Source organism: Zeus faber (assembly GCF_960531495.2).
Source record: "Zeus faber genome assembly, chromosome: 2".
NCBI lineage: Eukaryota > Metazoa > Chordata > Actinopteri > Zeiformes > Zeidae > Zeus > Zeus faber.
Genome location: NC_137189.1, coordinates 35,528,974 through 35,546,860, shown reverse-complemented (window position 1 = coordinate 35,546,860; position 17,887 = coordinate 35,528,974). Strand labels below are relative to the sequence as shown.

The following is a 17,887-nucleotide window of genomic DNA, read 5'->3' as shown; positions in this document are numbered from 1 at the left end:
GGGTCCCGATCTAGACTTGATCTAAGGCCTTCTATAGCCTTCTTTCTCTCCTCTACTCCTGTGATAAGTGAAATGTGACTCAGCAGACTATTATTGTGTGTGCATGTAGCAGTTACTTTCACTTTTGTAGCGTCAGAATAAGTATTGATAAGCATTGCTTAGTACTTTTACAAATTAGTTTTTTTTTTTACTTTATGAATGTCAGTGCTAATACACAAAAACAAACTAAATGGGTTTTATTTTTATAAAAAAAAACAAAAAAAAAAACAAGGGTGCAGGCGAGTAATGTAATCGGTGTATGCCCAAATGCTGTGTAACACCGGTAACATCGGCAACCCTACCCCACACACACACACACACACAATATCACATTGTGGAAGTGGGGAGTGGTTTTGCCACCATCTGCAGGAGGGGAGAGCCAGCATTGGTCACCGGCAGGGTACGCAGCCACAGGGGATTGAGGTAATTAGCAGAGTCTTTAAATGCTGCGGTGGTTTCACCTTTCTCTCGCTCTCTCTCTCACAGCAAGACTGGGCCCCCATTGAAGAGCTGTGTGACGTCGTCTGAAAAGACAAGTCTTTTCTTCTGTTAAATAAACGCCTAGCACGGTCAGGTTTCATTCGCACCTGCCTCCTCGTCCATCTCTCTACTCCTCACGACATGAGGCATTTTACAGTGGTGCCCAATGTACCGCAGCTTTTAAAGATTCTGCAAATTATCTCAATTACCTGCTGCTGCGCCCCCTGCCGGTTGCCAGTGCTGGGTCTCCCCACCTGCAGATGGCACCAAAAGCACTGCCCACTACCACACACATATATTAGACTTGACATATTAAATTATAATATTTTATATATTAAAATTTTTAATCTTTATTTCATTTGGCAGGCTCTATGGGGTACAGGTTGATCACCTCTGCGTTGCTACCAGTAAAAACGACACATTCGTGGATATCCAACGGACTCCACAACGCAGTCTCTTCTGAAGGCAGGTAGTGTCTGTCGCTATCGAACGCTGATAGCACCCAAACAAACAGAGCCCCCTCTTATCTCCTGAGTCCAACGTCTGGGTCGGGACCCTTTCTCCAATCCCCGCCTTATTTTTTCGAAAGTTTCTGCCGCTGTTGACTCACACACACGCACGCGCACGCACGCACGCGCACGCACGCACACGCCTGTGGCACGGGGGCTTTCAGTGGTGATGGATGGGGCCGTGTGATGTGGGAGCACATACGGGTGAAATAAATGGTGGAAATATTAAACAGGCCTTCTGTCGGCTGGCCAGAAGATAGATGGCTTAACAGTGGGGAAGCTCCAAGCTGCCAACTTTCAGTGGAGGAAGTGCACGGACATGTGTGAGTGTGGGACAGAGAGAGAGTGTGTCTGGGCTCTCTGGGGCCACTATGTCAGGGCTGATTGAACGAGTGAGTATGCACACTGAACAGGGCACACACACACACACACACACACACACACACACACACACACACACACACACACACACACACACACACACACACACACACACACACACACACACACACACACACACACAGTTTTAAAAACAGTCAGTGCTAGTCGTCAGGGGAACGGCTGGGTGTTGCTATTGCTCGCGTGTCCACCTGTGGCGCCGCTTTAGCGCCGGGGAGCTAATTGATCCCCACGCCACACTTAAAAGTCCAATCCACGCCGTGTGTCTGTCGGTGAGCTCACACACACACACACGCTTAGAATGTCGAAGCGCTGGCAACGCTTTGCCCTTTTCTTGTTAATTAATGGGAACCACACACACACACACACACACACACACACACACACACACACACACACACACACACACACACACACACACACACACACACAGACACACACACACAGACACACACACACACACACAGACACACACAAACACACAGCTTACTTGACATAGAAGTCAAGGTGTCGCGGGAACTCGAGCTTCCCAGCCAGGATCTTCTGGTAGATGCCGAAAGGATTGTCATCGAAAAATGGGGGGTACCTGGCGGAGAGGGAGAGGGAAGAAATAAAATGTCTCATTTTCTTGTGGGGCTATGTGTACAGTTTGTTGAGACATCCAAGATAAAAGGGGGCGTGTCTCAACAACACACCTGAGTGCCCTCTCCCCTCACATGGAGAGGTCAACTGTTTAGGTCAGATGGAATATTCACTTCTGTTTGTGAAGGTCTGGAAGGTGTGTTTTGTGAGTGTGTGTGTGTGTGTGTGTATTTGACTTGAGTGCACCCATTCACTGTCCCCTCCGGCTGAGCGTGAGAACAAATTTGTATGTGTACACAACAACCTTAAATTACTTTTTTTTTCCCTTCGTACACTGTCGGCGCATGTGTGCATGCTTAGCTGTTCTGCAGAGGTCCCCTATATTCTCTCTCTCTCTCTAATATCCTGGACAAGTCATTACCCTCAAATTACATAATGGCTTTGGCTCCTTAATGCATTACCCATGAAGCAGACAGGCGTATAATCGCAACCAGTTTGTCACAGAGTGCTTGCTGGTTAAAATCCCATTGGACTCCTCATATTGAGATGGGGGGGCAAACCCCCCACACCCACCTCTCAGTCCACGTGTCCAGTGTGGCTATAGGCAGATGTGGTCAAAGCTGGGGAATCTGGGTCTGGGTTGGTTTGTTCTGTCTTTTAGGAGAGGAGATAAGGGCACGATGGGGTGGTTTACAGACAAAGAGGCCGCCGCGGACTTATTCAAACTGAGACCCCCGGGAACAAAGATGTCGGCAGTGAATTGGTTTTTGTGTGTGTGTGTGTGTGTGTGTGCAGGGTGAGAGTCAGAAACCGAACTCAAAACAACCCACAAGTGGTCGCCAGTCAGCCTCATTCAACAACAAGCCAGAAAAAAGTGGGACACGCAGCACATTAGAGTGTTATGTACAGAGGACCAGAGGGGGACGAAAAGAGAGGTGAAAAGAGGGGAGTGACGCACTGAGCCAGCGGATGAGTCATTGAGAGGAGATGAGGCTGGAGTCTGAAGATCCGCTGTGAGAGCTGACAGAGCGACGCTAGGCTGAGGGAGTGGAGAACCGTACTGACAGTTTGGAAGGGAGGCTTCTGCCATTGCCACAAATTAATTGATATAGTTAATTTCTGTATTGGGACTGAATTTGTCCCATAATTCTCATTATGTATAAAATGTCGATATATATATATATATATATAGAATAAGTATTGTAAACCATCACAACAATTTAATCGATATTGAACAAGTCGTGACTCTTTGACCTGCTGATTGATTCGTTGCAGGTCAGGTCAAGAGCCACCAAATCGTATGTTACGATTACGTCCCACCATAGTCCTGAGGAGTTAACTTATTTCACATGTTTTCCAGACAAGAGCAATACCGAGATCCATACTGGCAGTTACTTTGTAGAGTTACTGAAAACGGCACTGGAGGAATGGGACATAAACGGGAAGGACCCAGCCATTGTAGGGGACAACGTATTGAACATGACCATCGCAGCGCAGCTAGCCGAGATGTTGCATTTGAAATTACTCGCTCATACCCTCAATTTGGCACACGGAGAAGTTCCCAACACTCACACGCTTGATGGAAAGAGTGAGACGCATAACCAGTTTTTTCAGACGCAGCGCTACAGCCAGCCAAGTACTGCGACAAAAGCTACTACAGCTGCCCAAACACAAACTGATGTCTGATGTTGTTACCAGATGGAACAGTGCTTATGACCTGCTGCAGTGATTTCTGGAGCAGCAGCCAGCCATCTGTACAGCCTTCCTTTCAGGTGAGGTGAGGAAGACTGAGAAGGAGGTCTGCGCCCTCAGCGAGTCAGACATAACATCTGAAGAAGAAACTGTCAACGCTATGAGGCCGATGAAGGTAGCTACACAGATAGCTACAGAGGAGAGCACCCCAACACTATTAGTTGTGGCAACAATGCATCCACAGCTTATCCATGATCTACAAGAGAGCCCAAGTCATTCTAGCATGACAAAGGAAATAAAACTCTCTCATATGCCTGATTCTTAAGAAGAGGTACACGGACCAGAAGGACTCTTTATGTGTCCTCAGCTATGGAGAGTGAGAGAAAAATGCACTTGATCATCTATTTGAATGTTTTACCTGTTTAATATAGGACAATAGCCTTTTGTATGTTACGTGGTTTTAAAACATTGCCTCTGGGTTTCTACGGAGCCTCCCAGAGTTCTGTAAAGAGGCTGTTCTTTCTTAACAATGAAAATTGTAGTATTGAAGAACCAGATCACATTCCATCCTCTACCAACCTTGTGTGAAGATGAGGATAACCCCAAGGGGGTTTTAAAAGAGCGTTGTGTATTTGTTTTATGGCATAGTAGCATTGTGCTTAACTGTTAAACTGTTTGAGGGTAACATCAGAGGAGATGGTTGAGGGGAAACAGTGTTTCAGGTGTAAATGACACCTGACCAATGGCACACAACTTCTCTTTGGTATATAGCCCTCTTTGTCAGCAATAGGGGTAGACTGATCTGAATACTGCTTTGGAGCAGCACTGTATCTTTCTCTATAATATGCAGAATAAATATCTTTAGTACTCTAGGTTTTGTATTCATGTAGCGGGCAGATTAACCTCACTGACCACACAGGAGAATTTCTCCAACAGGAGCCAAGATTTAAGGCTTTGCCCTTCCTGTCTGAAGACGAATGCCAGGACATCTATGGTAGAGCAGAAGCTGCAAGGAGCGGAAGGCAGTGGCCATTTCGGGCAAGCTATGCCATTAAATATTGGACTGCTTTATCAATACAAGATATAAAAAAATTCCACATTTTCACATAGAAACAAGGTACAATACAAAGAATTATAGTTAAAGTTGGAAAAGCATAAATACTAAAATTGGCAAGTAAAAGTTTAAAAAGCATAAATACTGGCAAATGATAGTAAAACATTTATATTACATGAAAACATTTAATACATAATGTTGGCCTATTGAATTCTCACTTATTGTATTCGGGCTTATTTACTCGATTCACTAATTCCTAGAGGACCAAAAGCTAATTTCATCTGTCGCTGTTTTTCCGCAGGAGAGAGTGGGGTGGAGTTAGGAGATACTGATGCGGATGTGGTGCCAGAGGAGGAGGGCAATCAACGTCTTGTGCAAGAGGACAGCCAACTGCAAGAAAACCACACGGGAACAGGAAGAGGAGGAGATGACAAAATACAAGGAGGCAGCTCCCATGACACTTGCAGCCATCCACTAGACTGATGGAAGGAGCACCACATTGAGTATCCACTCGTCACACCTTGCAAAGAGATACCTGTGTATCGTGGGAATGAGTGTCTCCTCAGAGATCCTCCCTACCGCTGGGGATAATCACAGCACAGAGGAGCTCACTTACCTCAGACCAAGTTGGTCAAATTCTGTTCCTAAACAAAAATCTGAAGATAAAGTAGACCTGCTATTGTAGCCATGTGTTGGAGAGCCTGTTCAGTGTTCACTTCACAGGCCTCAAGTTACTCAGCTAAAGACAGGCCAGACAGTCCTAAAACTACAGTAAACATGTATATATACAGTATATATACATACTGTACATACATACATATGTACATATATACACATATACAGTATACAGACGTGGACAAATTTGTTGGTTCCCTTCGACGAAAAAAGAAGAACCCACAAGTTCCTCTGAAATAACTTGAAACTCATAAAAGTAATTGGCATCAATCATTGTTTCTTCCATATTTAATAGAAAACAGACTTTGCTTTTTATTTTTGATTTAACAGAATATTTTACATACTAAAACAAATGAAAATGGCATGGACAAAAATGATGGGACCCTGAATCTAATATCTTGTTGCACAACCTTTAGAGGCAATCACTGTAATCAAGCGATTTCTTTGGCTCTCAATGAGACTTCTGCACCTGTCAACAGGTCGTTTGGCCCACTCTTCATGAGCAAACTGCTCCAGCTGTCTCAGGTTTGAAGGGTGCCTTTTCCAGACTGCATGTTTCAGCCCTGTCCATAGATTTTCGATAAGAGTGAGATCAGGGCTCATAGAGGGCCACTTCAGAATAGTCCAATGTTTTGTTCTTATCCATTCTGGGTGCTTTTAGCCGTGTGTTTTGGGTCATTAACCTGTTGGAGGACCCATAACCTGCGACTGAGACAGAGCTTTCTGACACTGGGCAGTACGTTTTGCTCCAGAATGCCTTGATAGTCTTGAGATTTCATTGTGCTCTGCACAGATTCAAGGCGAGAGGTACGAGATGCAGCAAAGCAGCCCCAAAACATAACCGAGCCTCCTCCATGTTTCACAGTAGGTATGGGGTTCTTTTCTACGAAAGCTTAATTTTCGTCTGTGAACATAAAGCTGATGTGACTTGCCCAAAAGCTCCAGTTTTGACTCATCTGTCCAAAGGACATTCTCCCAGAAGCATTGTGGCTTGTCAATATGCATTTTAGCAAATTCCAGTCTGGCTTTTTTATGTTTTTCTTTCAAAAGTGGAGTCCTAATGGGTCTTCTTTCATGGAGCCCAATGTCACTCAAAAAGTGATGGTTGGTGCGATCAGACACTGATGAATCTTGACCTCGGAGTTCAGCTTGTACCTCTTTGGAAGTCGTCCTTTTTCTACCATTCGCACTATCCTTCTGTTCAATCTGGGGTCGATTTTTACTCTTGCGGGCGTGTCCAGGGAGATGGCTACAGTCCCATGGACCTTTATATATAATATTTGCAACTGTAGTCACAGGAAAAATAAGCTGCTTGGAGATGGTCTTATAGCCTTTACCTTTAACATGCTTGTCTATAATTTTCTTTCTGATCTCCTCAGACAACTCTCTCCTTTGCTTTCTCTGGTCCATGTTCAGTGTGGTGCACACGATGATACCAAACAGCAGTGACTACTTTTCTCCATTTAAATAGGCTGAATGACTGAATATAAGATTGAAGACATATGTGATACTAACAGTTAGTTTGAAATATCACTATATTTATTATAATTATTGATAATCTTTTCTAAGGGGTACCAACAAATCTGTCCAGGCCATTTCAGAATATAATTGATCTCTTTAGCAATAATTTCTCTTTTCACAGTTTCTTTGCTTTACTCTATGACATACCAAGGGCATGTAGGTACAGTATACACGAGAACATTGGTTTTAATTTCATCACATTTAAGGAGGAATGAAGCATTGTTTCAATGAGCTGTAAGGGAACCAACATATTTGTCCACGTCTGTGTACACACACACACACACACACACACACACACACACACACACACACACACACACACACACACACACACACACACACACACACACACACACACACACACACACACACACACACACACACACACACACACACACCCTTAACGACCGAGTTTCGTTCCTAGGACCAAGTCGTTAAGCGAATTGGTTGATAAGCGAGGACCCATGTTACTTCATGGTAAGGGGCCGTGGTGATTGCCAACACTAGTGTAGTGAATACTGACAGGCTGCAGGAACGACACAGACTGACAACGGTGATGCACGATGAGATGCTTGACATTGAGACGCTGCGCACGCTGCAGTATTGTATGCAGTGTACAATACAGACTGGTCAGAGAGCTGGTCGTAAGTCCGAATGGTCGTTAAACAGGGAGGTCATTAAGTGAGGAGTACCTGTATACATTGCGTTCCAAATTATTATGCAAGTGATATTTTTCTCTGATTTTCCTAAATAGTCGATGCAAATGACAGTCAGTATAATTTTCAAGTCATCAACCGTTAGGGAATAATTCAAATGTTATTGAACAAACCTCCCAATGATAACAGTATTTTTTTCAAAAATAAAAAACTCAAAATGCACTGTTCCAAATTATTATACACAAAAGAGTTTCAAAACATTTTATAGGTTGTAAAGAACTGAAAATGGTCATTTGTTGAATTTGCAGCATTAGGAGGTCATATTTACTGAAATCAAAAGCTATTTCAATCAAAAACATCTTAACAGATCAAGTTACATGCTAACATAGGACCCTTCTTTGATATCACCTTCATAATTCTTGCATCCATTGAATTTGTGAGTTTTTGGAGAGTTTCTGCTTGAATTTCTTTGCAGGATGTCAGAATAGCCTCCCAGAGCTGCTGTTTTGATGTGAACTGCGTCCCACCCTCATAGGTCTTTTGCATGAGGATGCTCCAAAGGTTCTCAATAGGGTTGAGTTCATAGGAGGATGGGAGCCACACCATAAGTTTATCTCCTTTTATGCCCATAGCAGCCAATGACACAGACGTATTTTTTGGAGCATGAGATGGTGCATTGTCATGCATGAAGATGATTTTGCTACGGAAGGCACGGTTCTTCTTTTTGTACCATGGAAGAAAGTGGTCAGTCACAAACTCTATATACTTTGCCGAGGTCATTTTCACAAGGAATGGTGCAAGCACGCCGCAACATGTAGCTGGCCCATTGCCGCCAGCCCAAGGACCAGCCCCAACCCCGGCCCCAGGACCCATGTGGGCTCCGCCTCGCCCCCAGCTCGTCCCGGCGCCCAGGAGGAGAATGCCGGGAGGCCCCTGCGCACGCCCCCATGACCCACCAGATTGGCTGGGCCCCCTGCCCGTCCCAGCACCCCAGGGAAGGACTTCTGGTGAACCGCTGAGTCCGCCCTCAGGACCCACACGGGATTGGCTGGCTCCCCAGCCCCCATGCCTCCAACCCCTGTTGGAGGCATCACAGGTGGAGATTCGGTGTGTGCATGGGGATAATTCACACGTATCCTGTGGTGTGGCTTGAAATTTGTTACCATGGTAAAATGCACAAGGTGAAGGCTGCAGTTAGCTCCCGCATGTCGCACTCCCTGATTTTGGGTATGTATTGGCCAGGGTTTGACACGTTAATGAAGTAGGCCGGGGGAGTGCGCTCACAGTCGGTAGGGAGATGTGAGTCTTGCGCGGCGCATGGTGACGCTGAGCAGAGGAGTCCCCACTGGGGTCTTCCCCGGTCCCAGTGGTCTCTTCCACGGATGATTTCCTGCTGGAGTATTCACGGGACAATACCCTTCGCGGGGCCTTTGAGGGGGTAGTTAAAATCGATGGTGTGTTGATGCGCCCAGACACACTTACCTGAATTTTTCGCTGATTAGGGACAGGTTGTATCGATTGAGCCATGACACTCAGCGCCGGTTATACGACAGAGGCACCGGACTCAGACAATTTGCACCGGGACTCAGACAATTTGCACTAAGAGAGTCTTCTTATTTGTTGCTGTCTTTCAGTGGGGAACTGAGGTGCGTGAGGTGGAAACGACTGTGGTCGTGGAGCACGTCCACAAGAAAACAAACTCTGTCAATCCTTTTGTAGTTTATCTTTCTGTGTGCCAGTGAGCTTTTCTGTTACTCGTATGAATAAAGTCCTCGCTCCATTGCCCGAATGACTGTCTTCCTCCCTAGACCTGTACATGTGGGTGAAGACTCCCACACATACAAATACTTTTTTCCAAATCTCCCTGTCTGGATTTTGAAAAAAACTTTATGGCTGGGTTTGTGCTGGAATATCATTAGCGCAATATATTTTATGAATCACATGCTAAAACGAAGCAGATATCGACGCAATCCATTTCTTTGTGAATTCGCCCTCAGAGTATATTGTTAAGGCTGGGTTTTGGTGCTCAATACCTTTAAGGTATCAACCAAAAAGTTGAAACAACAACTTCTATGGTCAAACAATACCTGTATTCAATCCTTTTTTGTACCCAGACATAGAAAATGACTATTTGTATGGTTTTGCTTGCAGTCAATCAAGGCAAGTGTTTGTCGATTTAATGCAATGTCTGATCGGCCCACTACCATATGAGCTACAAGCCAGCCAATCATGCAAACGGCTTTCGATTGAATGCGACCTGTGATTGGCTCACTACCGCAGTAGCAGCTACAACAGTCTACTAAAGGATAGGTTTACAGTTATTTAATAAATATTATATAATAATAATAAATATTTCAATAATAAAACACTTTCAAAATGTATTAGTGTAAAAATCATTTGGATGGAGAGGAGTGGTGGCATTTTATGCAACAGAATGTACCCATTTACTTGATGGGTAGACTAGAAAACAAAAACGTATCAAATTAAGTACTCTATTGGTATCGGTATTACTTTAAGGGTACTGGCATTGGTACAGTATTGGTATCGTAATTTATTTTTCAAACAATAACCAGCCATATTCATGGTATAAACAAACATTTGAATATTCTGCCTTATTTTCTCACAGTTGATCTATGAGCGGAAAATCAATTCACGGAACTCAAAACAGACTTTAAGTGTGACTTGCATGAAGAATCCTGTCCGGTGTGTTAACAAGGAGTCACATTATTCAATATGCATTTGACAACAGACGTACTGGACTTTGATAAGAATCAGGAAAAAATTTAAAATTGTCAAAAAATATAGTATGTTTCTCCTGAAATAAATTCTACTGCATGCCAACCCTAGGTTGGTTGACTGTGTCGGATATATACATTACATCACCATTTTGAAAAATTTACTCTTAAAGAGTTTAATTCTATATGCAACTGAATCTTTAATAGAGGAATGTACGCAGAACTAAATGGGATTTCCTTTCACTTTACTGTGGTATGAAAGATTTGGAATGGAATTTCACTTAATCACGTACACATCTGATTCCAAATGTGCATAGTAGAGAGGATAGAGAGAGAGCGGTAAAAAAAAAAAGAGAGACCCCCACTCTTCAGGTTATATAACAAAATAACAAAAAAGGTTTATGCAACAGTGACATGAGAGTGACGTGTCACTATAGTCCTATCGGGTCTGTGGGTGTAGATGGGAGGGGCAGCTGCAGGTAAAGCGGCACTAAAAATGGCTGGAGAGGAGACGGGGGTGTGGGGCCTCGGATAGTATTTGATAGTCAGATCACTCCCAGAAAGAGGAGGAAATTGACTGTGAATTAATTGCCAGCCCTGCCTCCCCTAATTACTGTATAATCCCCACCAAATAATAAATTTGCCTTCCAGACGGCCAGGATAGCATGTGTCGGTGTCACAAGTCCCCCAACGCCTTTTTACCATTTTCCTAGTCCTGAGAGTAATCCAACTCTGTTCTTTTATTATATTTCTTATTTCTAACAGCGGCAATTTGCTAAGCATGGTTTGCTGGATCACCATGTAAAATCACTCCCTTACTAACTGTTAATTGCTAACTAGGTAAACCTGTCTGCTTAAGCCTCATCCACATTAAGGGACAGTGAAAGGATTGAGGAGCGCGCATTTAACAACTGAAATTCTGAGATTTTCTGTCACTTTTGCACACACACAATACAATTGCTGTCTTTCAGGATCACAAATCTAAAGACGGCGAACAAACGGACAGAGTTTTGTGGTACTCCATCACTCACAAGAATGTACAGTGCAAGTTCTCCCACTTAAAAAGATGAGAGAGGCCTGTAATTTTCATCATAGGTATACCTCAACTATGAGAGACAAAATGAGAAAAAAAAAAATCTAGAAATTCACATTGTCTGATTTTTAAAGAATTTATATGCAAATTATGGTGGAAAATAAGTATTTGGTCAAAAACAAAAGTTAATCTCAATACTTTTTTATATACCCTTTGTTTGCCATGACAGAGGTCAAACATTTTCTGTAAGTCTTCACAAGGTTTTCACACACTGTTGCTGGTATTTTGGCCCATTCCTCCATGCAGATCTCCTCTAGAACAGTGATGTTTTGGGGCTGTCGCTGGGCAACACGGACTTTTAACTACCTCTAAAGATTTTCTATGGGGTTGAGATCTGGAGACTGGCTAGGCCACTCCAGGACCTTGAAATGCTTCTTACGAAGCTACTCCTTCGTTGCCCGGGCGGTGTGTTTGGGATCATTGTCATGCTGAAAGACCCAGCCACGTTTCATCTTCACTGCCCTTGCTGATGGAAGGAGGTTTTCACTCAAAATCTCACGATACATGGCCCCATTCATTCTTTCCTTTATACGGATCAGTCGTCCTGGTCCCTTTGCAGAAAACCAGCCCCAAAGCATGATGTTTCCACCCCCATGCTTCACAGTAGGTATGGTGTTCTTTGGATGCAACTCAGCTTTCTTTCTCCTCCAAACACGACAAGTTGAGTTTTTACCAAAAAGTTATATTTTGGTTTCATCTGACCATATGACATTCTCCCAATCCTCTTCTGGATCATCCAAATGCTCTCTAGCAAACTTCAGACGGGCCTGGACATGTACTGGCTTAAGCAGGGGGACACGTCTGGCAGTGCAGGATTTGAGTCCCTGGCGGCGTAGTGTGTTACTGATGGTAGCCTTTGTTACTTTGGTCCCAGCTCTCTGCAGGTCATTCACTAGGTCCCCCTGTGTGCTTCTGGGATGTTTGCTCATCGTACTTGTGATCATTTTGACCCCACGGGGTGAGATCTTGCGTGGAGCCCCAGATCGAGGGAGATTATCAGTGGTCTTGTATGTCTTCCATTTTATAATAATTGCTCCCACAGTTGATTTCTTCACAACAAGTTGCCTACCTATTGCAGATTCAGTCTTCCCAGCCTGGTGCAGGTCTACAATTTTGTTTCTGGTGTCCTTTGACAGCTCTTTGGTCTTGGCCATAGTGGAGTTTGGAGTGTGACTGTTTGAGGTTGTGGACAGGTGTCTTTTATACTGATAACGAGTTCAAACAGGTGCCATTAATACAGGTAACGAGTCTTAAAGAAAAAGTTACAGGTCTGTGAAAGCCAGAAATCTTGCTTGTTTGTAGGTGACCAAATACTTGTTTTACAGTGGAATTTACCAATTAATTCATTAAAAATCCTACAATGTGATTTCCTGGATTCTTTCCCCCCATTCTGTCTCTCATAGTCGAAGTGTAGCTATGATGAAAATTACAGGCCTCTCTCATCTTTTTAAGTGGGAGAACTTGCACAATTGGTGGCTGACTAAATACTTTTTTGCCCCACTGTATCTTCTAAAATATGAAAAGATGCAGAAAACCTTGACATATTTTGACACCAAAACAAACATGGATGTCATTCAACTCACTGCTGGGGTTGTTTGTGCAGCAGATTTTCAGCGCTGACATTGTACACTAACTCATACTTCGCCATTGCCATTGGCATCAGACACACATATTGTTGACAGCTACAATTCTACAGTGTAAATACCCCAATCTCAAATCGTTGCCAAATTGACCTTGAAAATCACGTAATGTGGCCCTAGCTTTACAAGGTAAAGCTGCCTGCTAACTAGGTAGAGCTGCCCATTGCACTGTCGCCATCAGAAGGTGGGTGGGCTAATGATGTCAGTTACAACATCTGCTTCTCTGGTTTTCATTTAGAGAAAAATAAATGTGTATCTTAAACTAGGATTATAGACAGGAGAAAACCGGCTCCCTCTTTTTCTCACACACACATCATGACTCCTAGCTGGGGGCCATGGGCCCCTCTGGTGGATGTCAGTCCACCTTGTGCTCTACTCGGGCCAGGAGGGAGGAAGGAACCCACGCTAACTTTTTGGGATGGCCGTCACATTTCGGCAGCAACGGGACTTTAAAGAGGCATGCGACAGCACAGAAAAAATAAAAAGTCCCAATGAAGGGAGCTCTTTGTCTGGAGGCTTAGCGTGGAGCCCCTCCGTGAGCCCGTGTCTGGCCTGCTGCTGTTGCCCTTGCCAGGGCACCAGCGACAGTTCAAACGCCTTTCCTCTATAAGGGCTTACAGAGGGACACACACACACACACACACACACACACACACACACACACACACACACACACACACACACACACACACACACACACACACACACACACACACACACACACACACACACACACACACACACACACACTTTTCTAGTGGGGCGTGAAATGAAAAAATAAAGCACGATAAAAAAAATTGTATATGAAATGATAGAGTGGGTGCAGTGTTTGGTGCGGTGGTGTTGCAGCCACAAACATACACAGCCATACTTCACCTCGGGCCAGGATGATAAATCACTCATCGGTTATCGTCCTTCAGTAGCATGAATCATCATTAGATTACGATATCACCTAACCCTGATAAAAATGTTGTCAATCTAACATGGTGTAATTCACTACATGATACTACAAATAATCAAAGTTAGATCTGTAAGATTACCATACCATTACCATATAGTTAAATGCGTTTAATACTTTAATATGATCTTTGGAATACATAAGCAGATATAAATGGCATTATCTACTATTGCCAACATCCAATCATCATGAAAGTAAAAGCATCCAGATCACTCTCAGTATTTATGCGTTTAGCTAGGTGGCTTTTATCCTCAGGACTGCTGCAATCTGCGCTGATACACTGGCTGAATAAATAACTGCATACCAACACAGTTGTCACAATAATCGTGTCTGAATCCATGTTGAAATCAATTTGAACCCTACGGGTAATTCTACTGCCGTGCCGCGTCTCCCTCAGAGACGTTAAAGAATAGAGTTGTCTCCCTATTTATGGCATTCTCACAATGCTGCTATCGCTTTCTAGCAATAAATAAATAAATAACTAAATAACTAAATAAATAAATAAATCTGGTTCCCGGTGCCATAAACACAGATAACTGGATGCGGTGGTTTGATTACCTACATCTGCGGCTAGATTACAAAAACACCTGTTTACCCAGCGAGACAGCTGCGCGGGGATGATAATAGACCAGATTACTGGTCCCTAGATCGGCCCAAAAACAACCAGATCAGAGCAGATGTGCGATAGAGACGCACTGATGCTGTCAGACATTCCATCACGGCCCAATCTTCATAATATACAGACACTGTGGTAAACTGGCCGTGTTCAAAACGCCGCGGCGGCAGGGACGGCAACAGCTGGAACAACGCTCGACACCCACAAGCAGAACGCTTGGCCCAAATTGACGTCTGGGCCTTCTAAAGCTCCTGGGCTGACAATTCCTGAAAGAACACGAACTGCAGGAAACAGCAGTGACCTTGGTGAATTCGGAATAAGATCCACTAAGGCTGGGTTGAATAAAACTAACAAAAAAAGATATGACAAAATTAATTTCCCCTGATACCACTCAATTCTATTGTTTCGGTTTCTGAATTGATTTGAAAATTGCAATATGATTACTTGGAAGTAATTCAACTATTTTCCGCTTGAATTAAATACCACCATAGTCACAAATGACGTGAGTTTTTAATTTCTTTATTATGCAAAATTTGTTACGTGAAATATTTTTGTCATGAACGTCAGATTGTGTACTGAAAAGTTGCAGGTAATTCTCATTATGTACTGTATATTATGTAAATATATTGATTACAAAGCCGGATTTAAGGTTATATTGAATCGAGTCGTGACCTTTTGAATCAAAAATCATATTAAAATTGTGAAATCCCGTCCAATACCTGGCCATATTGCCCACATGATTATCATTGAGTGCATTTACACAGCACATCGCGCTTGTTTTTCGGAACTAACTGTATGGAAGTAAAAATTCACAATGGACGCAAATTCTTTTTCGTCCCTTCAGATCTACTGTAGCTGCTGCGAGTGGTGGCACGTCCCCCTGTGTCAGAGAGCGGGGAAGTGTGCAAGCATAGGTGGGGAGTGTCGACCTACCCAGCGAGCATCTCAAAGACCAGGATGCCCAGGGCCCACCAGTCCACGGCGCGACAATGACCTTTACTCTGGATCACCTCGGGGGCCAGGTACTCCGGAGTGCCACACAGCGTCCAGGTCCTGGCAGCAGAGAGAGAGAGAGAGAGAGAGAGAGAGAGAGAGAGAGAGAGAGAGAGAGAGAGAGAGAGAGAGAGAGAGAGAGAGAGAGAGAGAGAGAGAGAGAGAGAGAGAGAGAGAGAGAGAGAGAGAATTTATCTCAGTGTCAAAAATATAGGCAAGTGAGGGTAGTCCTTAATCAAAGTATTCCTCCAACGAAAGAAAGGTGAGTTAGCCTTTTACATTCTGACCGTAGACTGAGTAGTCCTTGTAAGAGGCTGTCAGGGAATGCATGATTTATAACTAAGGGTGCAAGAAGTTCTGACATTTCGATTAATGACTTTTATTTTCATATTTCTCTTGTTGATGGTAATAAAAACTAGTCTTTTGTTAATTATATTTTAATATAGTTCTATTGTAGGTGGGCATGGATCACTGCAGATTCCTGTCTTGTACAAACCCCAATTCCAATGAAGTTGGGGCGTTGTGTAAAATGTAAATAAAAACAAAAGACAATGATTTGCTAATTCTTTTCAACCTATATTCAATTGAATACACTACAAAGACAAGATATTTAATGTTCAAACTGACAAACTTTGTCTTTTGGCAAGTATTGACTCATTTTGATTTGATGCCTGCAACACGTTCCAAAACGTGTATTAGCTAAGTATTAGCTATCCATAATGCGAAATATGCAATTGCCGCACCTTGTTGGAGATGAACATGAATCTTTTATATCCTGCATGTGTAAAGTTAACCAACTGCACATACAGAGTTAATCTAATCCTAGAATTATAAAAAATAACAAAAAAGACACATAACCGATATCGGATTATTATTATTAGTGGTAAATAGTTTTGAATTTGATATTGTATAATATTGTGCGGGGCTCCAGACTGCGACCATTTAGTCGCATTTCACGACCATTTTTGGAGACAGTGCTAAAAAATTTCATAACCGGGAGCGCCAGTTTTTATTTTTGCGCACACACACACCCACACCCACACACACACACACACACACACACACACACACACACACACACACACACACACACACACACGGTTCCCATCACACTTGGTGCTTGTTTTGTTCCTTAAGCAGATGTAAAATTAAATAACCTACACAAAACAAAAACACACTGTTGTGGTGCGGCATTGTCTATACTGTGAAAGAGGGAGATGCCAGTGCCAGTGTTCCCAGGTCTAAATAAAAAGGTATAGATAAAAATGGGGCTGGGGGTGATGTATGGAACGGTATGGAATGAAACCGTGTGTCATGGGGACACATTCTGTGTGTGTGTGTGTGTGTGTGTGTGTGTGTGTGTGTGTGTGTGTATGTGTGTGTGTGAGAGAGAGAGAGAGATTATGCTCTCATCATGGTTGTTAATGACTAATGTATTGACCACATACGTTATGTTTACATTTGTTAATTTATTATTTGTCGTCTATGTTTAAAAAAGCACAATTTAACTTAATGATTTTTTTCTGTTAAAGCGCTACTTCAAAATTGTGACTTTTTCCTTTCAAATAAAACAGCAAATTGTTATTTCTGTAAATTGTAAAGTTATTACCAAGGCATTTATCAGTAATACAGTTAAGACTGAAAAAAATATGAATGTATTGCGTTGCAAGTCGATTTCGGTGGTGCTCTTATGTTTTGTGCTGGTGCTCCTAAAATTTTCAGTAGGGGGCACCAGTGCTTCTAGTGGAAAAAGTTACCCTGCAGCCCTCTTTTGCAATATTAAATATTTGCCCTATATTACTACTTGTCATTCTTTCTAAAATGCCACTTACATTGAGTTAAAGTTTGGCATTATCGTTTATGACGAGGACTATGACGTAAATTGTGCGTATAACCGGTCCGAGGCAGTTCTACATTTTATCTTAAAGTAAGAACAAACTCTAGGATCTTTCTAAAATCATGCGTATGCAGGACTTAAGCACAGATCTGTGCGGCACACTTTCTTATGAATGGGACCAAATGTGAGGACATTGCAGAGGACATTTAGGAATATTCAGCACCAAGACGTTAGCAGCAGATCCTTTAAGTCCTGGAAGTTGTGAGGTGGAATCTCCATGGATCCAGCATATTGTTCCAGCACATCCCACTGATGCTTGATCAGATTTAGATCTAGGGAATTTGGAGGCCAAGTTAACACCTTGAACTCTTTGTCATGTTCCTCAAACCATTCCTGAACATTTTTTGC

General features: G+C 43.0%; 1 protein-coding gene across 1 annotated transcript in view; it reads right to left on the bottom strand.

The window, feature by feature from the left end:
- The window catches only part of prkx (protein kinase X-linked), a 42,502-nt gene that overhangs the window by 7,145 nt on the left and 17,470 nt on the right, over window positions 1–17,887 (bottom strand). Inside the window, exons 4-5 of the mRNA XM_079996551.1 lie at window positions 15,583–15,702; window positions 1,918–2,013 (exon numbers count right to left, since the gene is read on the bottom strand). Of these exons, the coding sequence (XP_079852677.1) occupies window positions 1,918–2,013; window positions 15,583–15,702 (216 nt within the window). The remainder of the gene's footprint in view (window positions 1–1,917; window positions 2,014–15,582; window positions 15,703–17,887) is intronic.